This window comes from Adiantum capillus-veneris, chromosome 7, assembly GCF_014529385.1.
Source record: "Adiantum capillus-veneris isolate H3 chromosome 7, ASM1452938v2, whole genome shotgun sequence".
Lineage (NCBI taxonomy): Eukaryota > Viridiplantae > Streptophyta > Polypodiopsida > Polypodiales > Pteridaceae > Adiantum > Adiantum capillus-veneris.
Window position 1 is genome coordinate 2506631 of NC_140937.1, and position 22462 is coordinate 2529092.

Here is a 22462-nt window from a genome sequence, read left to right on the forward strand (position 1 = left end):
TTGAATTGCCAAAGCATACACTAAGTACATACATAAATTCTGCTAACATGGCTGACAATAATCAAGAGAGTAGAATGAACCTTGATAGATTTGATTTTGCACATGAAGGTGCTAATAATGATGCCCCCATGTTTGTGAATTATATCATCACTAGGTTGCAGCAAGCTATGGGCAACCCTCCTTTGCAAGCCAAAGTTACTCAACAACTTCATGCTAATAGAATTTCCCATCCTCTCCAAGAGGAGAGAGATCTTAGAAGGCCTCTTGAAGAGACCCCAAAAGAAGACTCTCTCCCACTCGAGAAAAGGAATCCAAAGAGCAAGAAAGCAATGAAACATTAAGTTCCTCTAAAGATGTGGCTCCACAAAGACGGTGGTCTAGACGATCGGCCACTCCTCCCAAGAGGAAAATATCAACACATAGTCCTTCTCCTCGTCACTCCGAAAGGGAAGAGAGAAAACTAAGGAAGAAAAGGGCTAGGAAGAGGTCACCCTCTTCTCCTTCTTCTTCACCTTCCTCCTCTTCCAATGAAAGCTATGGCTATTCTCCTAGAAAATACAAGAGGGGAGGACATCACAAATCAATTTCTGCATGGCAAGGGTCACAAAATCTAGAGAAGTTCAAGGAGGGAGGAAAGAGTATCTGTTTTCTCACCTATGATGGCACCTTTGGTGCTACTGACAAAGTGTTGGCCTTCATCCAACAATTTGATGCGACCTTTGGAGACGAGGGCTTCATAGAGTCCTCCAAGCTACACCATGTAGCTATGCACTTCCAAAAATCAGCTCGTCAATAGTGGGCTAGCCTTTGCGGCAATGGTGAAGCCCCAAAGACATGGAAAACTCTACGAGTTTCCATCATAAAGCAATTCCTTGCAAGCAATGCAAAGGACAAAGTGCTTACCGAATGCTGCATCTTGAAGCTTCTGTCTCATGATTCTATCCACAAGTATGTAGACAAGTTTTGGGATCTACATCTCAAGGATAATGTCTTTCAAAAGATAGACTTTGCCGAGCAAAGGTAGAAATTCTGTTCAGGATTACCTAAAGAGATGGCCAAATACATCAACTCTCAATGGCCTGGTACTATTAGAGAAGTCATCCATCACACCATAGTTGCTTCATGCATCAATTTCCATCAAGGGGCTAGACGTAATGTCAAGCCCATGGAAAACAAAGACAAAAATGATGCAAAGGGGAAAACCAATGTTCAAAATTCTTCCAAAGTCACTTCCCACAACAACAACAATCGGTCCAAGGAGAAGGGAGTTTACAAAGGCAAAAACAAACTCTATCCTGAAGCGCTTGAAGATTTTTGCAAGGACCATAATAGTTTCCAGTGTGGGTAGCAAGGACATGGCTATCATTCTTGCCCCAAGAAGAATGCTCGCAATGAGACTCCTAGGGCTTCCACCATCGAAGCTCCAAAAGAGGATGCTCATTGCAAAGGATCATCACTTTCATGTGCTTGGGTAAAGGTAAGAGAGCATGATGCCTTCATCTTGTTTGACCCTGGCTCTACTCAGAACTTCATATCAATGGAGTTGGCCACCAAGTTGGGCATTCAAGCTTTTGAGATGGGAGATATGGTAATGGCTGATGCAGCTTTCAAGGGACAACAAGCCTTCGTTACTCCCTTGATTGGGAAGGTGAGGCTTCATGTCCAAAGCTATGTCGACAAAGAAGACTTCTTCATCTCTCCTCTCCAACATGAGGATGCTATCCCAGGGGCACCATGGTTTGATTGCATGGCTGCCAATATGAAGTTCCCTGAAAGGCTTCACCTCAAGGGAAAGAACATGTATATAGATGCTAGTGAGCATGGTTGCACTATTCCACTTGTAAATCCTCTTGCTTTTGATAAGTCAATGAGGAGCTCAGTTTTTGTGTACATGATTTTTGTCAAAGATTCTCTAAAAGATCCTAATGTTTCACCTAATGTAAATGGTAGGAATCAAGAAGATTTAGACTTGTCTAATTTTTTGAAAGGATTCCAAGATGTGTTTATCAATGATATCCCTATGGACTTACCTCCAAAAGAACGGGATGATGACCATCGCATTGAGATCCTTCCAGGAAGATCACCTCCTAACAAGCCTCCATATTGAGTCTCACAAGATCAATAAGAGGAGACCATGAGGCAAGTACAAGAATTGGTAGCCACAGGGATGGTGAGGTGTTCCTCTCCCTTCTGTTCTCCAGTCCTATTAGTGCAAAATAAAGGTTGTACATACCATATGCTTATGGACTATCGAGCACTAAACCATATCACTATCAAAAACAAATTTCCCATGCCTTCGGTAGAAGATCTGTTTGATAAGCTACAAGGCTCTACCTACTTCAGTAGGATTGACCTTAAAACTCGCTATCATCAAATAAGGATAATGTATGAAGATATCCTAAAGACCACATTTCGCACAATGTTTGGTCTTTATGAATATCTAGTCATGCCTTTTGGCTTGATAATGCACCAGCTACTTTCAATCATCTAATGGAGAAAAAATTTAGACCTTATCACAAATTTAGTGGAGTGTTCTTTGATGATGTCATCATCTACTCCAAGTCTTTTGAGCAACATAAGCAACATCTCCAAGTGATTTTTCAAGCATTGAGGGAGAACAAGCTTTTTCTCAACCAAAAGAAAAGCAAATTCTTCCTTCAAGAGATTCAATCCCTAGGTCATCTTATCTCTCAAGATGGTATATGTATGGATTCATCAAAGTTAGAGGTAATAAAAGCATGGACTAACCCAAGGAATCTACATGAGCTAAGAAGCTTTATTGGTATGTGCGCATACTATAGACACTTCATAGCAAAATTCTCTCAAGTAGCAGGACCATTACACGACTTAACTAAGAAGAACGTTAAGTATGTATCGACTACTAAGAAGAAAAATCCTTTTGATAAGCTCAAAGAGAAGCTTACTTTGCAACCAGTCCTCGTGCTTCCGGATCTCTCAAAGCCATTTGAGGTCCAATGTGATGCTTGTGGTGATTGCCTTGGAGAAGTTTTGCTTCAAGAAGGGCATTCCATAGCATATGAGAGCCAAAGGCTCAATACTGATTGAACGAGTCTTGGGAATTTATGAGAAAGAGCTTTTAGCTGTTCTACATGACCTAGACACATGGAAGCACTGCTTATTGGGGACTCCATTATCCTACAAACCGACCACCAAAGTCTCAAGTATTTCATGATGCAAACCAAGATTTCCAACAAACAAATGAGGAGGGAATATTTTCTTTTGTAATTTAATTTCCATATTGCTCACATAGTTGGTAAGCACAATCAAGTGGCCGATGCACTTTCATAATGACCAAAAGTTAATGCGGTATCTATAACTACTCACAATGATCTATCCTCTATGATAGATGAGTATGCTATTGACCTTAACTTTAGAGACATAATTTCAGCCCTTGCTTTGGGGAAGAAAGAGGAACCATTCACCTTGCAGGATGGTTAAATTATCCATGACAATAGGCTATGTGTTACCCATTCCCTTCGTGAGAAAGTTATGCATGAATCCAATGCTCCTTTCTATGCGGGGCATAGAGGTATTCAACCAACTCTCCAAGGAGTAGAGACGTATTTCTATTGGCCTACCATGAAAGGGGGAATTTCTTTTTTTGTGAGATTTCAGTTTTGAGCTTTTACAGTTGGAGCTATTTTTTCGAGCTTTTGAACCCTAATTTTACACAAATTATATCCTTAAGTATCATTGTGTAGCAAAAAAACACAAAACCTTACAATAAAATCATTCAACTACCAAACACTTTGTAGAAATATGGAAGCACAACAATGCTCATGAAAAATGAAATTTTACAAAAAGCACCATTTGTTTGTGTTTACAAGCCTGCACATAAAACTTTGATTCGATTCTTTTTGCCAGAGTCTCCTTTGTATGGAGACCTCTTCTAAAACAAAATTGTACACCCTTTCTTGGGCTCCCACATGGGATATCCTTTACATAAACTCTTATTTCCACTACTTAAATGACTTTGTTATCTCACATCAATCAACACACGAGCCAATGGTGTCAGCATGATACAACTACATAGGAAAGCACAATCAAAGTCATCTCCACATCATGTGGCCATCATGTACCAAACAAACACAAAAGAAACATCCAAATGAAATGTATGGAGCACACCAAATTCAATGTCAATGTCATATAGCAACCATGTACATCAAAATATAAATAAAAAAATCAAGATATGTACTGTTAGAACAGTGTTTCCCCAATCAACATCTCATAGGTCCACATGCAATGTCTATCAAACATCTTTCATAGAGCACATCATCTAGCTCTAGACACATGCAATGCCTCATATCTTCCGCAGAAGCTCGGCCCAAACCACCACACCCTGTAAACAAGTCCAAAACTATTACCAACAACCACCTAACAGTATCAAAAGTAAATTAGAAACATAATGCAAACACATATCTACCATAACATTCACAAGTATAATAATTTAGACTAATATTACCAAAAGAACATAGAAGACCGCTCTGCCCCACCTCTAAGAATGACACCATCAATCTCAATGGGGAAGACTACATCATCTATCATGTAGCTACAATCTGCTGGAAACAATATTTTGTCAATTTTCTCCCCTGCCTCTCTATTATAGTGTGGCACAGGATGGCCAATACGATACCAAAGACACATGGTAAGATCAAGTACCTGCATTAAAAATAAGTCAAATAATTTAATAGCTATAAAGTTTTTAGTTAGGATATAAACTATGAAACTAAGTTTGTTATCTCACCGCCTGTTTAGTGAGTGGATTCTGATATGCCTTCTTGTTACACATGAGGGTCCATGTATGTAACAACACAAGTCCTACCCTAGTAGCATCTGCAATAAAAAGTCCAATATGATTGGCCATGCACATGGTGACTAAAAACCCCTCATCTGTCAAAAACTCATGAGCCACATCCATGCACCCTGTCACTCGACCCATGGAAAAACTGTTCCACTTGGGAACACTCATGCCCTATTTAAAAGTGAATGTTGTTATGTAAGCATATAACCATAGTTAGCTATAGGTATTACCCCAAAGAAAAGTTACTTACCCAATGGAATAGGTCCTAGAACATCCACAAGTAGACTTGTAGGTAAATCTGCAAAGATAAGCCTAGCCACCTCACGACAAGGCACACTATCTCTGCTATATAAATTGGTATTTTAGGTCACAAAACAATTGTTGATGCTATAGGAAAACCAAATATTAATCATGTTCAAAATCATAGAACAATGCAAGAAGATAATGCAAAGAAGTAAGCATTATGGAAATAAACCTATCAACGGCAAACTTATCAATTTGTGATGTATCCACAAGCAAAACATCCACAATAGTTTGGTAATGGAACCCTACAAGCATTAATCAAATTAGATTTTAGTTAGGAACTATGAAAGACATATTTGCTTTTTATTAAACTTACCAACCGATCGTGTGATCGGCCTTCTCTCCCAAGCCTCTCGGCCAAGTGAGGACTCTGCAACAAATGAAGTTTTGTGTGCTAATGAGGATGTAGTGGGCACATTAGAAGAGGGTGTCATATGGGGTATTGTGGTTTCCAAATAGGACATGCCAAGCTCAGTAGATGGTACAATGGGAGGCATTGAAGAGGGAGTAGGTAATCTTGATGTACTTGGAGACTCCATGGTCTCTTTACCATTCTTGAGGACAATGCTTGCTAGTGGAGTACCTTGAGAGCCACTCTCAACGGTGTTTTGAGTAACTCCAAGTGAAACGGGAGATAGAGCCTCTTCTTTTGTCTCCTCTAAGTACTCATCACTCTTGTTTTGAAACCCTTTATTCAACAAGCATACAACGCAATATCACATAGATTAGCACTAAAGTAAGTCATGTACAATCTCAAAAGAAAAGATTGAAAAGTGTATAGGTACTTACTCTCTCGTAATTCAAACTCTTGCTTTGGAATCACATCCAGTGGATAATCCAACAACCAAGGACAAACATTGTCTTCCCATGTTGTCAAATTCCTTTCAATCAGAAAAGGAGAGAACATTGTATTCTCATCACGCACATTAATCCACTCTCTAGTGAATAATGGGCCTTCATTAAATTCATGCTTCTCAACGCATTGTATAAACCATCTACAAAATTTTAGGGCATCAAAAACTTTGAAAAGCACATACACACAATACTATAACAAATGACACATAATCGAAAAAATAAACCCCAGTCTCCTTTGTATGGAGTATACTTTTTCAAAATAAACCATAAACCTTGTCTTGGGCTCCCACAAGGGATTTAAGTGTTTTCAACATTGGATTGTTACACGCATGTATTGTCAAAAAAAACCATCCACCCCATATTGGGCTTCCAAAGGGATTTTAAGGATTTTTAAAAAAACAGAAAATGATATGTCACCAATCTCAATACGACCCATTGTCACCTAACGATGGCAAACAAATGAAATGCTCTTATTTTGCAAAGAGTGAAAGTGAAAGATGCTAACCTGTAAATCACACTCTTAGCCGACAATACAAGCTCCGGCATCTTCTCACTAGAGTCCGAAGATTTCACCGCATCCATTAGAAAAACAAAAGCCTACACACAAAGTAAAAATGGAAAAACATACTCATCTTGATCTTGTGTAAATTAAAACATGTATATATTCTTTTACAAAACAATAGTGAAATATCTACTTGCAAAATATGATTTTTCATGCTAATCTTGTAGAATAGAGCAAAAGAATTTGGAAGTGGTGGACCTTCTACTTGCAGCCTTTCAATCGTAAGTGTAGCTTCCCCATGCAAGTGAGCCCAACAAGCCTCGTTTTTCATGTAGCTTCTAAAAAGCTTGTAATCACCAAAATGAAGATGTTATGGATGCTTAGACTTGTTGAGGCTCATTAGGTGCAAAATTATCTTCTTTCTACTAGCAGAAAAGACAACATATCACTCAATCATATAGCAAATCAAAATGGATCAAACACAATTACAAATGAGAAACTAATAGCTACATACCTCTCAAAAGTGATTTTAGAGCTTGTCAAACAATAGAGCTTATCTCTAGTGATCTTTAGCATTCCAGGTCCATCCCACTTAAAGCTAAAAAGCAACTTGAAGAACTCATCACCATTAAGAGGATTAGTAATTGATGGGTACTTGTATCCTCTATCTTTCAACCGTTCCTCTTCTACCTTTGTGGTCTTGTCAAGTCTCTTCTTCTTCTCAACATCATTTAGTCCAAGAGCATCTAGCTTTTCTATTTCTTTGGACATAACTGCAGTGAACTCATCCTAATAAAAAACAATGTATTGAAACCACAATAAAATAAGCAGTAATTACCCAACATGTAGAGTAGATATCACCTTTCACACAAGTTGTGATATCAATCTACATGGAGTATTGTACCATGGTGCAGCACCATGGTAATACCATGCCTCAACAATCATCTCCACTCTAGCCCATCCTCTCATATCGGGTGTCAATTTTTGAAGGATAGACTCTTTATTTGCCATGCCAAATCCTTGAAACATGTACACTTCATGAGTGATGTTTGGCATGACATGTGCCCTAGAAAATGCTGCAACAAAATATAAAACAAATAGTTCAACTCAAACATTGTTAGCAAAAAAAGAGAGCCAACATGCAACTAACAAACTTATGCATTGGAATTATCAAGTGCAAGAAGCAACTTTGCTTCTTTTGCTCTAGACAACTGAAGGAATTGGCAACAAATACTAACATGGTATTGACCATTGTTCAAATACTCTACCACAAAAACAATAATCACAATCTATAAAAACGTAAAAATGAAGCTTTATAACAAAAGAGTGAAAAAAGGCAAAAGGTCTCACTTTATTTTATTCTTTTCCACCATGTTGTAAGCCTGTGGGGGCTGCCATCCCATACCAAAAATTTATTTTCTTGGAGCTCTTGCCATGCCCCATAGTTTCTAAATACCCAACAGAATTAAAAGAGGAAATGAGCCATTCTACATCATCTCTAGCAAACCTAACAGGTGCATGCACCATGAGATGACAAAGTGGAACAGGAGGAGGCAATGTCTTCTTCTTGACATAAAACTGACTTAGAACATCTTTCATCAAGCCAAGAGAAATTTTCCTGCCTAGGTGTTTGGAATGCTTATTCTCATCATCCCCTGCATGATCACTATCTTCTTCATTGTCATGAGGTTCTTCAATGTGAACATTGGTCTCTACATAAATAAAACACACAAACATTTAATTGTCCAAGAACATATACAATTAGGATTAGATAGTCCAAGGTATTTAAATTACAAAAAATTTACCAGAGTTTCCTTTGCATAGAAGTAACTTTTCCAAAAAAATATCGCACACCCTAAATAGGGCTCTCACATGAGATTTAAGGACCTTTTCTCAAACATGAACAAAAACTGTTCTTAATATTTTCTCAGCAACTATCAATGGTATGTATACAAAAAAATTATACACCCTTTCTTAATCATGTACATTTTTGAGCACAACCAAACTTTCTCAACAAAAATCAACCATCCATAGAATATAACATCTATCATTGCAATTAAAATTATAACATACAGCCATAATTTACCTGTGATCTCTACATCATCTTTGACATTGTTGGAGTCTTCATCAGCCTGAGCCTCATCATCAATAAAAACACATCATTTAAGAATCATGTTCTTTTTCCTGGGGGGGAGTGTCTAAATGCCGGACTCATGATGATGCCTCCTGATCGACAGTTTCCTTTGGTATACAACCAGATCTTCTTCATGCTCACTTGACGGTTGCTAAAAGGTGTGATTGGAGGTTTTCTTTTCTTGAAATCCCTCTTTGGTGCCATTATCTACAAAACATATATTATGTAGTTTTTAGTTCATATAAGACCAATAGTTTGAAGTTAGGTACATATCAAATAAAGTAGACTACCCACAACTTGAAAAATATACTTTAGAATGTAGACTATAGTAAGTAACACAGTATACCATATGATATATAATAAATATTATAGATAATTATCTATAAGTACACAATATATATAGTACTACAATACATAAAATTGTACTCTCTAATTGTATTATATACTCTATATTATATACTATCTAATTCTATTATACACCTTATATTATCTACTATACACTCTTTATAATATATACTGTATACTTTATATTATATATAAATCGATGACATTATAGACCCTAAATTGTATATACATAATATATAGTATATACACTAAATACTATATATATTACATACTATATAACCTCATAATAATATATTAGATTATGTACATTATTGTACATACTGTACATATACAATATTTGCATTGAGACCGATTAGGTGTAAATAAATTATGGGATAAAGCACAATTGAAATTGCAAAAAAAAGGGGGAGATAGAGCTCCCCCATCATCCCCGCGCACGTGGAAGATGGGGGACCTCTGTCTCCCCCTTTTTTTTACCGAATCATGGAACCTAATGAAGGAATGATGGGGAACTCTGTCCCCCCCCCCCCCCCCCGCCCCTTTTTTTGCATTTTTTGGCTTATAGGAGATTAAATTCAACAATTTTCGCATTTCTCAACACATTTCAACATTCTTAATATGCTTGAAGCTTCAAGACAATCCACCCACAATCCAGAAATGCAAAAAAAAAGGAGGGGGGGAAAATGTTTTTGGCCTTAAAGCAAATGAACATCAACAATTTCTCAACACATTTCAAAGAATTGGGCTTGAGGTTACAAAAGGATGCTTTTGTTTCTTTTTTATGAGCAATTTTCACTTATAAGCAGATGCGTGCATCGATCTCTTCCTCCCTTTCTTGATCTTGTGAGAGTGGGAATCACCCCTTAGTCCAAAAATAAAAAAATAAAAAAATAATCAATGCTTGCTAACGACTATGTGGCACACACTCACCTTGCTTGGTGCTAGCAAAAACAACACACACACACACACTCAGTTCGGGATCCTTTTTTCTTGGCGCTAGCGAAAACACACAACACCTCCTTCAGTGCTCGCACATGCTCCAGTAGACGCGACTTGCATCCCACACAGAAGTGACAACATCTCGACCTACCTGGTTTGGTGCACACATGACACCACCCGATACTTGCCACTTGCCAGGTTTGGATGCTTGCTGCTAACCCCGTCCCTTGCAGACCCGCACTTCTCACCCACTATGCTGTGCTAAAAGCACACACACACACACACACACACACACATGCACTACCTACCCTCGCCTCTGTCTTGGAGCGGGTTTGTTGCCTACATGCCAGGCTCGCATCAGCACACACACAACCACTTGATGTTGCACTTGTCGGCCATCACAGTCTCCAACGGCACGCGAGCACGAGCATACACTATTTTTTTTTTTGAGGCACCATGCTCACCCACACACACATGCAATCATCCCTCTCGACTACTCCTCGGATTTCACCCTATCGAGTCGCCATGAACTTGACGAGCAGTTATTGGAAAAAACAATCCTTTTCTGAAGTTAAAAAAAATACTAAAAATAAAAAAATAAAAGGAGGTTCACACCCTCATTTGAGTGAAAAGATGAGCTTTTTAATTCCAACTCACAACAAACCTTTGAGAGGAGAGTGCATCAATGCTTTGATGCACTAATGGTCAAGCTTTATTTTGATGAGGTACGGCTAGCTACACAAAATTGGGCATCGACGGCTTCAAGAGGCGTGACATTTACTGCATCATATGCTTATGCTATGTATGCTACATGTGCTATCAAAGAGCAAGGAAGTGGGCTTCGATCAAGTGTGTGCTATGCTTGTGTAATCATTCTCATGCAGAAATGAATTCTCATTCCACAAACTTTTTGGCTTGTGCGTGGTTTACTGCTCGGTTTGATTTAAGTTTTCATTGCACTAAATGGCAAGATCTTTTTATGCACAAACAAGCTTCATTGCCTTGGTTTGAGTATTATGTTAATGCTAAATGGAAAAATTCCTTGTGATATGCATGCAGGCATGAGAGTTGCATTATGACGAGTGGTGCTTTATGATTGAGCTTGGCATTGCTTGATATATTTTAGTGCTTGACTTGAATGAAAAATCATTGGAAAGAATTAAAATTGAGCTTGTTTTAATGGCCAAGAGAGAGCATGAGAATTCTGGGGTTGTGGTTGATCATGCTTTTAGTGCTTGTATTGGATGTTCAAATGCTTAAGAGCACTAATGATTTGAGTTTTTTTGAAGGGGTGTGGTAGGTGTTTGATTTCCTTGATCCAAGAAGGGGTCATCATTGCAAAATATTGCAAAATTTGGCTATTTAGAGCCATTCCATTTCTTTGGATTTAAAGTTGTATACATGCTAGCTCATAGCTTGGTCAAAAGTTAAAATGTTTTTATTTTGAGCTAGTGTTTAGCCAACTTTTTTGAGCTTTCAAGTACATAATTTGGCTATTGAGAGCCATTCACTTTCATTCCATTAAGAGTTGAGCTAGGAACTAATCTACTTTGAATCATGCATGAGAGATTGTAAAAATTGCAAAATTTGCTTATGTAGAAGCATTTTATCTCTCATTTTTGTTGTGTATTCATAAATTTTCTATCAAAGAGCACCATGTGCATAACCAAAGGTGTCTTTTTCCCTTGGGTTTTTTCCCTTTGGCAATTTTGGGTATGCAAGACCCTAGCTTTCGGTTTTTAAATAATGTTTTTTGTGTGCTTTTGTTTTCAATAAAAGGCTTTGGAGCTTGTGTTTCACACTTGTCTTCAAATCAGCTTCTTTTGCAAATAAAAAGATCAAGAGACTTCTCTATAGAAAGGATGCTTGCTCAAGGATACAAAGAGCATGAATAGGTGTAATCCTTCCATGATTTTTCTCTTTTGTTCATCTCTTCATTCTCTTGATTGGCTTAGTGAAATTTTGCTTCTAAGCTATGGTTGTTTTATGTTCAAAAGCTAGGCATCCTAATGTTTCAACAATTTGCTTTGTGGATACCAACTCATCCAAAAATTAGGTTTTATATGTGATAATCATAGGTAATTGGCCTTGACCTTAGGTTAATGTAGGTTCATTTCTCATTAGTCCTAAACTCTTAGTGATAGTTTTAATACTCCATTTATTTTTAACATGACCTTGGGCTATGATTAAGCGTTAGTCCGTTAGTCCAATTTCCATAAGCATCTCATAAAGGAAGCAATAAAAAGTGCTAACAATGAATCAATGAAGCAAAAAAGTTTCAAGAAAAAGTAGCAAAAATGCTACTAGACACATAAAAATCAAAATCTTTATGCTATGTTGTGTCTTTGTGAGGCCTAGCGCCTTATTGGCACTTGCCAGGTGAGGGGAATTGCCTTAGGCTGATAGGGGTTAGCCGTCACCTTGGTAGGCTAGTAGTCTTTTGGAACACCTTCTTGAGGGTTCAAGAAGCCCAGAGTTGCACCTAGACTTGCCTTGGGGTGGTAGCCTTGTAATGTGCTTTAATTTTTTCAATGAATCACAAAAACAAAACTTCCATGAGCTTCAAAAAGCTGTGACAATGCACTAATAGATTAGGAGCTTTTTTATAGCCCGTAGACATGATAGACTTATTAAGATTGGTCACATAGTTTTTTAGGCTAGTAGGTTTATGAACTTGCATTAGCCTAGGGTCATAATTGATTGCTTATGTTTCATGCATAAAACTGAAATTTCAAGTGGTTTAATCTTCATGATAGTTTGAGTGTTTTTTTTCTTTATGTTGTCTAGTTTTTGACTATGATTCACCCATCTTTTGGAAGAAAAAAACTCACTTTGCATGATTGTTTATTGTACTTCATGTTTTGTATCCTTATTGGCCTTTGATGCTCATTATTTGTTCTTATGTTTTGCAGCTCAACATTTCTTCCATGGACTTGCTTTCTACCATGTCACCATGTTTTGCTTCACCGGCACACCAGGACGTGCGCCAAGTTAGAAAGGGGGGAATGTTAGCATCGGCTAACACATGCTACACCAATTATGCACCAAGTTGTGGATGTGCTATAGTGCACAATATTTACTTTTCATTGTATAGGGCCTTGGGCTCATTTAAGAGTTCCAAAGTTGTATAAGTCTAAGCTAAAGAGCTCAACTTTATCCCATAGTTGAAGGGTTTGAGGCCCAGAGCTATAAAAGAGCCTTATGCTTAATGAGAAGTCATTCTTGGGTGAGTTCTTCTCTTTGTAGGATGGTCATGAGGCTCATGGGCTTTACATGACCATGTAGCTCTTGATTTCCAATAATCAATTACACTTTCTTTCTTATTAGTCTTCTTTGTTTGATTATGTGGAGTGAGATTGTATTAGTGTGATGGTAGATCTCTAATACTTTTTTTGAGTTAATCTCTTATATCCACACAATTGGCCATGGTGTGTGAGGGCTATGCCTTCCTTCTCTTCCTCTCTCTCTACAAGGTGTGCGGTTAGTGTGTGTGCATACATAGTCGCATTGAGGTGATGTACCACAAATGGACACACTAATGCGGAGTAGGTATATTAATTGCATGCTTATGTAAGTTGTGTGATTAAGAGTTGTGATTAGAGTGATTGATGTGAGAGGTTAATTTCAATCACATGATTGTGTGCAAGTGATTAGCAAGTAGGAATGTGTAGTTGATTAAAGGAAGCCCTTTACATGGCTTCTCTCTCTGATGAGAAGAAGGATCCCTTGAATGCAATTAGGTCGTGCTACAATGCCTCCCTATGCTTAATGAGAAGTCATTCTTGGATGAGTTCTTCTCTTTGTAGAGTGGATGATCATGAGGCTCATGGGCTTTCCATGCCCATGTAGCTCTTGATTTCTAATAATCTATTACACTTTCTTTCTTATCAGTCTTCTTTGTTTGATTATGTGGAGTGAGATTGTATTAGAGTGATGGTAGATCTCTAATCCCTTTTTTGAGTTACTCTCTTCTATCCACACCATTGGCCATGGTGTGTGAGGGCTATGCCTTCCTTCTCTTCCTCTCTCTCTAAAGGTGTGTGGTTAGTGAGTCGCATTGAGGGGATGTGCTGCAATGGACACACTAATGCAGAGTAGATATGTTACTTGCATGCTTGTGTAGTCGTGTGATTAAGAGTTGTGAATAGAGCGATTTATGTGAGAGGTTAATTTCAATCACATGATTGTGTGCAAGTGATTAGCAAGTAGGAATGTGTGGTTGATTAGAGGAATCCCTTTCCATGGCTTCTCTCTACGATGAGTAGAAGCATCCCTTGAATCCTCTATGTCTATTCATCCTATGCTCATGCTTCCACACCTAGCTAGGTTGCTGATTCACAGATTTGAAAATTTTGTGGGTTGCAATTAGGTCGTGCTACAATGCCTCCCTACAACCTGCCACTATTGTGACATAAGGTCACCTATTTAAATGTTTTCAAGTGTATGATCTGTTATGTGATGCCAAAGGAAACAAGAATAACACCTTTGGTGATCCATCTAGGAGTGCATGACCAAAATGTACAGCTAGGAACTAGAAGGGCAGCTCTTGAAAAGGTACGCAATCTTGTTAAGACAATTTTAAAGATTGAGAAGGGGGGTCCTAAAAAAATACAAATGTTAGTTGCTCGTCATATGTTATTCCAATCTTTGACTAGAGAAGATGATGTAGAAGCCACTAATATAGAGCTTAACCATTTCCTTGAGGAAATGATGCCCCTTATTCAAAATAGGGGCTTCAAAAGTATTGTGTCAAATGAAAAAGCTAAATTGGGTCAAGTTGTCGATGATGGATACGTCAATATACTATTGCTACAGAAACGATGTGTTTTTCCATTCATTCATGGAAGCTGCTTTCGAGGCCAAGGTGGGCCTGACGATAAATGCTACGTATTCAAAATGTCCACAAAAGGGCCCGCTTTTGGAGTTGATCTAGGCAATAGAATGAGGCAAGGAGGGACAGGAGATTTGAGTAGTGCTTGGGTGAACTTTTCTCATACTCATTGGATTGAAGGATGGGCAACTATGTCCTGCTCGGTTTATGATCCTGGGTAAGTGAATTTATAAAAATATGATAGATAGAGTGTTTGGTATAAGTTAACTTTTTCAACTTATTTGTTCTATGTGTACAACATGAGAGCATTGCAGGTGATAGCGATATGTGAATGTAAAGAAGAAGATGAAGATACACAAATTTTGTTCTGGAGAAATTTAAACTCAGTTATGGAGAGGTGTGGGCATGAACCGGTAGACTTTGTTGGGTTTATGTTTGATGAAGCCGGGGCTAATTGGTTGGCATACAAGTTTTATACAATGGAGGATGGCATAATGTAATGGAGGGGAGGGAGCACTTGTGTCTGCTCCATTGGGAACAAATTCTACACAAACACACAAAAAAAACATGTCACTACAGATAGAGAAATGCATCACATTGAAATGTGTGAAGCATGGCACTTAGCAAAGACTAAAAATGTGGCCTCCCATATAGCTTCCAAATACAAGAATGGTGGGTGAAAAATGTGACAGGGGATAATAAAAAGTCTTTAAAGAGATGGTTTAATTGGTGGGAGCAACGGATTGCCCATTGGGGAAGCTCTGAGGCAATGGTATATCAGCGTGCTTTTTTATTCTTATAAAATACATGAAATAGAGATTTACATGTTTATGATTTTACTTTTTTTGTATTTATAGGTCCATAAGAGTCCACAAGAGAAAGCTCAAATACCAAGCATAAACTTGTCAAAGAGCATCCACGCTAGTTGGCTCGCAAGTGAAGGTGGTAAACGTAAAATATCACTATATAATGCATGTGTCAATGATGTTTTGAATGCATATATTCAATGTGCAAAAATATTGGGATACACCACAGGTAGGTAGAGCGGAACGGGTCTTTTCACAGAAGCAATGATGGCTAGCTCCAAACGTAGAGAATCTCGAAATCCAACTCAGTTTGCGAGTTAAAAGTATTGGTTGCTGGTAGTCCTTTGTATGAGCAGCCTTTGATGGAAGGTGACAAAGAGACAGTACAACTGAGGAACAAAAATAGACACCTAGTGGATATGGTTTTTGCAATTTTTAATTTGGCCACACACAAAAAGTACAGAGGCAAGTAAAATTCTCGCCAAACGTTCCTACTTTTTGGCAAGTGGATATTTGAACAAACTTATCAAAGTGAGAAAAAGACAGTTTGGTACAAACTGGATTTCAATTTGCAGATTTTGCAACACCACTGCAACACATAAACAACACAAATGCCTCTCTTACACAAGGAGGATCCAGTAGCAGGAAGCACAAGTGGAGACATGGTATTTCCAAAGAAGCACAAAAGAGATTGGAGTCAGCTGCAAGTATGGTTGCAACGTTCTTGGACGAGAAACTAAAAAACAACCAACACATAGTTTTTTGGGTATTGACAGAGAGTTGTTATGATGTACACATTAAGGTAGAGCCTAGTTGCACCTGTCTTGATTTTCAAAAGAGAGAATCTTCACATAAGGCTTTTTTGGCATGTAAGCACATGTATTATGTGTATGTGCATATTCTAGGGCTTCAACCAAAAGAGCACATGGTCATTCATCAGCCTACACTAACTCCCACAGACCTAGCATTTGTATTGGGGCAAACCTGCAAGATAAAGCCTGTGGTGTAGTAAATCTAAATCTTGGAGAATGTCATCTAGAGGTATGCAGTCAGGGAGATTTCTCTTTTGTGTATATGTGGTGTAGCTTTTCTAGACCGATGAGACTTTATTTGAATTTCTTTTTGAAAGAGAAGAATGCTTGGTGGTATCTACCTAGACAATTGTACAAGCTCAAAACTATGGCTTTTGGAAACTTGTACATGTTTTTGGTGTGTATTGTTGAAAGAGACTCAAAATCTTTAGCCGAATTTCTACAAGATGATAGATGTTTTTTTTGTGTATAATATTCTGATCTCTTTGTTTTGAATTTATTTTTTGTGTCATTAGAAAAGGCTCTAAATCTAAAATCAAAAAGCTCGCAAAACAGGTTTTGATTGCAAAAGCTTGAAATTGGAAGCTTGCAAATAAAATGCACTCCCCTGAAAGTGGGCATACAAGAGTATGTTTCAAAATGTGTAGTATGCCAAAAGACCAAATATGATAGAGGGAAGAAACATGGATTACTCCAGCCATTGCCTATCCAAATTCACCATGGGAGAGTATATCCATGGATTTCATCTTTGGATTACCCAAGTCTATCCATGGGAATATGGGAATATGGACAATAGTCGAAAGGTTCAGCAAGCAAGCACACTTTATTCCTGTCAAAAAGACTATCAAGTCACACCAAATAGCAACTCTCTTCATCTCTCAGATTTTCAAACATCATGGATTACCCGCATCCATCGTGTCAAATAGAGCTCCTAGAATGACCGGTAATTTTTGGAAAGGTCTCTTTGAAAATCTAGGCAAAAGATTGAATTTCTCTTCGGCCTATCACCCACAAATGGATGGCCAAAGTGAGATAGCCAATCTTATGATACTCGATCTACTCAAGACTTATGTTACCAAAGTAGATCAATGCTCACAATGGGAAAAGTACTTACCTCTTGTAGAGTATGCCTACAATAATACTGTACATACTTTTACGGGAAAAGAACCTTTTGAGATCATTGAAGGAAGACCTAAAAGTCCCTTGCTACTCAAAGTACATGGGAAGATCTTCGCGGCCGATGAGTATAGCGGTGACCTACAAGAATCTTTTCAAAAGATTAAGGAGGCTATATCCATATCTCAACAAAGTCAAAAAGCTACTGCTGATAGTCACACAAGGGCGTTAACATTCAAAGAAAATGATTGGGTCTTACTCAAGTTTCCTAAGGCTCGATTAAGGCAAATGACGGGAAAAAATGCTATGGGCCATCAAATGTACTATGCTAAACTAGCAAAAAGATACTATGATCCTTTCCAAATATTGAAGCCCATCAATGAGATGGCTCATCAACTCAAGTTGCTCAACCATTGGCTCATACACAATGCCTTTCATGTAATCCTACTTAAGCGCTACAAAGGAGAGCCACCAAGTGAACTAGATATTAAAGATCCTCCCACAGTTGAAGACCAAGAAGAGGTGCTACAACCCGAAGCTATCCTTTGCCATGAAGACAAGGTACTATGACATGGTAAGATTTTCCGAAAGTATCTTATTACGTTCAAATATTATCCTTTTGAAGATGCTATATGGATGCAAGCAATACGACGTCTCTCAAACACCAAGTAGAATTTGTCACTCTACTTTGGGAGATTGAAATGGACTAAAGAGCAGACATGCTTGCGGCAGCTATGTCTCCCAAGTACCAAATGGATTAGTCATCCATCTTGGAAAGATGCCATAGGGTAAAAAGGGATCCTCTACCCGCTAAGTAAGATTGACTAATGACTAAGACTTTATCTATTCTACCTCATAGTCGAGGACAACTATGATTTCAAGAGAGAGGTTAAATGTCATAAAAACTAATATCTAACCAAACCAAATGATTTTCTCATATTAAACTGATCACTTAATGTGGGAGAATAAAAGGGAACAAGGGTTAAGATATTGAGATGTGCTTATAGATCTATCTCAACACGGGGCCAATGGTAAACGGGCCCAAATGAGAGATGGTCTATCAAAGAGCAAGGCTAACCAATGGAGCATAAGACCTTAGGGTTAGATTCATTGAAGACCTCCAATAGTTAATGTAAAAGTCCTTTGACCTTAGGTAAGCTAAGGCTGAGCTTGAGGTGGGAGCCCGCCGGCCCAAGCTTGAGGTGCTTGAGGTGGGAACCCGACCCAAGATTAAGGTGCTTGAGATGCTTGAGGTCCTTGATGATTGAGATTCTTCAGATGCTTGTCATGCTTGAGATGCTAGGGTTGCACTTGAGGTGAGAACCCAGCCCAAGCTTAAAGTGCTTAAGGGCCAAGCTTGTGGTGGGAACTGGGCCTATGCATGAGGGGCTTGAGGTGTCAAAAGGACAAGACTCAATCCCTACAAGGAGGGGGCGAGTGCTACAAGAGGGGGGATGAGAGAGAACATCCACACACTCACACAAGGCATGCATGGATCAAAGAAAGCAAAAGGGAGACTCGTCAAGTTCCTCCTCATGTTGCCCTCATGGTGTGCCTGACGCCTATTGGTTGGTCACCCAAGCGGTCCAATGATAATTTAGGAGATTTAATTAATTTAATTTGCATATATCAAGTCCTCTCTTTCAAAGGGGAAAGGGGGACACTTGTCCCAAGGCTACCCTTGTTGCTTGTAACACCTCTTGCTTGTGATTGGCTAGGCCTGGAGGGGTCCAATGAGCTTCAAGCATGATCTACAAGTGGGGGTCAACCCAAGCAAGCTAGAGGGTTGCTTAGGGGGTATACTCACCCACACACACTCATAAACACTCTAATTGTTTGCTATGCAAAGTGCAAGAGCTCCATGTCCTTCTCAAATCTCCTTCAAAAGTGGAGAGACTACACCAACACTCTTGGCTATGGAGTGAAAATCCAACCAAGATCCATGCTTCAATGCTTAAGCTTTCCATCTCCTTCTTCTTCATTACTATGCTATTATGTATGCTAGCAAGAAGAGTTATGATAAGTGAGGAGTTAGTTCTTTCTCCTATGAAATATTTCTTCTTCCTCTTCCCTACCCTCATTCCTTGCTAGCTCTCTCCACCTTCGAAGGTGTTTGAGGTCTTGGGATTGAGGCTTGGGATAGTTAAATCTTTGTTCAAAGTTTATGTTATGTTTGTGATGCATGAAGCTTTCCATCTTCATTGCATCACCGAGGTCACAAGGAGCACAAGGATTGTATTGTAACAAGTCTCTCTTCATGGGAGAAATCCTAATACAAATGCCTATTGGAAGGGGGACCGACTCCACATAAATCCGATCCTCAAGTGTTGTCATGTTCTCTCAATTCTCTCTCTTGCAAAAGTATTGTTCATGCCAAGTTAACTAATTGCTATGCCTATGTTGTTATCTTTAATTATGTTCGTGTGCCATGCTCACGAAGTAATTTCTCAAAAGTATTCTTGCTAATTTCCGCTACTCTCAAGTTAATAGGCCAACTTCATTACATTTCATGTCATCCACAACTTGGGCTGCAACGTCATCTAAGGGAGTCCCATGCCATGTCAGTCATGGCACCGTGGCTGCATGGGAGGGAGCTATTTTTAGGGCTTTATTGGAGGACATAGCAAGGGGAGAGGAAGCAAGAAAAGCGGGAAGCCTGAGGGGAAGGAGAAAGGGGAGAATGGCCCTGTCTCTTGACCTTGTGTAGCGAAGGAAGGGGGGCAATCTCTCTCTCTCTCTCTCTCTCTCTCTCTCTCTCTCTCTCTCTCTCTCTCTCTCTCTCTCTCTCTCTCTCTCTCTCTCTCTCTCTCGTGCTTGAGAAGCAAGGCAAGGAAGGATCTCGACAAGGAGGAAGAGGAGAGCTCGGACGAGGTTAAGAGTCATCTCTCTCTCTCTCTCTCTCTCTCTCTCTCTCTCTCTCTCTCTCTCTCTCTCTCTCTCTCTCTCTCTCTCTCTCTCTCTCTCTCTCTCTCTTTCAAAACTAGGTATAAGCAAGAGAAAAATCATTGAAGAAATATCTCTCTCTCTTGTGCATGAGCAAGGGATTCGACCTAAGGAATCAAGAGGGAATCTCAAGGCAGGGAAAGCAAGGAGTTGCTCTCTCTCTTTCATAGATGAGCAAGCAGTAGGTGAATCTCTCTTGTTGAGAAGAAGTCAAGCACAAGGAAGATGGAACTCTCTCTCTCTCTCTCTCTCGTTATTAGGCAAAGCAAGTCAAGGGGAGGTGCTCTCTCTCTCTCTCTCTCTCTCTCTCTCTCTCTCTCTCTCTCTCTCTCTCTCTCTCTCTCTCTCTCTCTCTCTCTCTCTCTCTCTCTCTCTCTCTCTCTCTCTCTCTCTCTCTCTCTCTCTCTCTCTCTCTCGTGGATCATAAGCAAGAGGAAAGCACAAAGGCCAACACAAAGGAGTTCTTCAGCATAATCATTAGCTCAAGCTTCTTTGTCATGTTGATCAATTTTGGAGCCATTAATGGCCCGCATAATCAGGTAAAGGGAGATTAAACTCCTATTTGTCAGTTACTCCAACTGTTGATGCTACTAATAGCTCACCTTGGCTACCAATTACATTGTATTTAAAGCTTGAATTGATTAATATCAATCTCTCAAGTATTCAAGCCTCTCACTTTTACTCTCACACTCTCTCTTTACACTTCTCTTTTATCTTTTCTCTCATACTCTCTTGCTCTACTTCAAGTTTGCGAGCCTGTAAGCTTTCACTCTTCATGATGTACTATAAACCCTTTAAACCCCCCCCCCATTCCTCTGTATTCATCTTTCCCTCTTTTCGTACCCTCCCTTACATTCCTCTCTTTTCACCTCTCCACCCACTCTTCTCTCTTCACTTGCCCACCTTCTATAATTTTCTCTCTCACCCGGAGCATTCTCACTCCTTTGATTCTATTGTTATTGCTAAAAAAAGGCCAATTCTTATGAGACACCAAGAAAAAGGAGTGGACCACCAAGAAGAAATCCCAGTCCACATGACTCAAGAAAGTGGTTATTCTTCTGGGACGACATCCGTAGTTGGTGCATCTATGTTGATATATTCGCACATAACTCCATTGAAGGGTGAAATCACATCAACAACCATAGAAGCACAAACATGGGTAATGACCTTGTTGTGATCTCTTTGGATCCATGGTTGATAGCCACATTTCTTCAGATTGGATTGATGCACATATTGTTGTCATACAGTCACCATTTGCTCAAGTTCCACTTTGTCATCTTTTGGCCAATCCAGCTATTAGAATGAATAATGATTATGTGGCGGAACTCACGACCTCTTTACCCAAAAGAGGCTACCAGCCCATGATAGCTTGTTTCATTGTGTCTGAAGATTTTCTTGGGCAGGATCTTGTACCATTTGATAGGTGTGGCACTTATGGGAGAGAGTTTGTGATGTCCACCATGTTCGTGATGTTCATCGTGTGGATGGAAATCATCACCTCCACACATGGAAAGATTGGGCATCGCATGAGTGGATGACTGAATTCTCAATCCCAAAGATTGAGTGCACGATTGTAAAGTTTAAACGTGAGGAGATGGCGGAATTTTGTTAGTGCTCGGTATGATCAACAAGGTCTTTTAAATTACTTTTGATGTACTTGAAATGTTTTTTGCTACCAAATTGTTACGTTAAAAAATAGGGTCACATGAGTCCATGTGTCTCACACTACTACCCACGACATCTTTATAATGCAAAAGTTGGTACTTACAGACCCACAATCCTTGTTGGACAAGTTCAATAAAGAGGTTAGGGAAAAAGCTAATAGGGTGCTTCGTGGAACATAAATGAACCGTTAAAAATGGCTCAAACTACCAATGTCTTTGCTAGCACAACTACTATGGAAGGTTTGTGTAATTTATAATACACATGCAATGGATGACTTCATGGTAATTTCTTTAAAATTAAATTTTCCTTTACGTTGTGTATTATAGGAGGAGTTTGATGTAATGTATCGGCTCAAAAAGTAGAATTTTCTAGCTAAGGACAATAGGGAA

General features: G+C 39.0%; 1 protein-coding gene across 1 annotated transcript; it reads right to left on the bottom strand.

The window, feature by feature from the left end:
• Positions 1-5227: 5227 nt before the first annotated feature.
• On the bottom strand, positions 5228-7058 carry LOC147453356 (uncharacterized). The gene is made up of 6 exons (XM_086516914.1): positions 6997-7058; positions 6676-6754; positions 6486-6577; positions 5915-6120; positions 5442-5813; positions 5228-5370 (listed from the first exon to the last, which is right to left on the bottom strand). Exons 1-6 carry the CDS (start codon positions 7056-7058, stop codon positions 5228-5230), a joined length of 954 nt encoding a protein of 317 aa, XP_086373040.1.
• Between the last annotated feature and the right edge of the window lie 15404 nt (positions 7059-22462).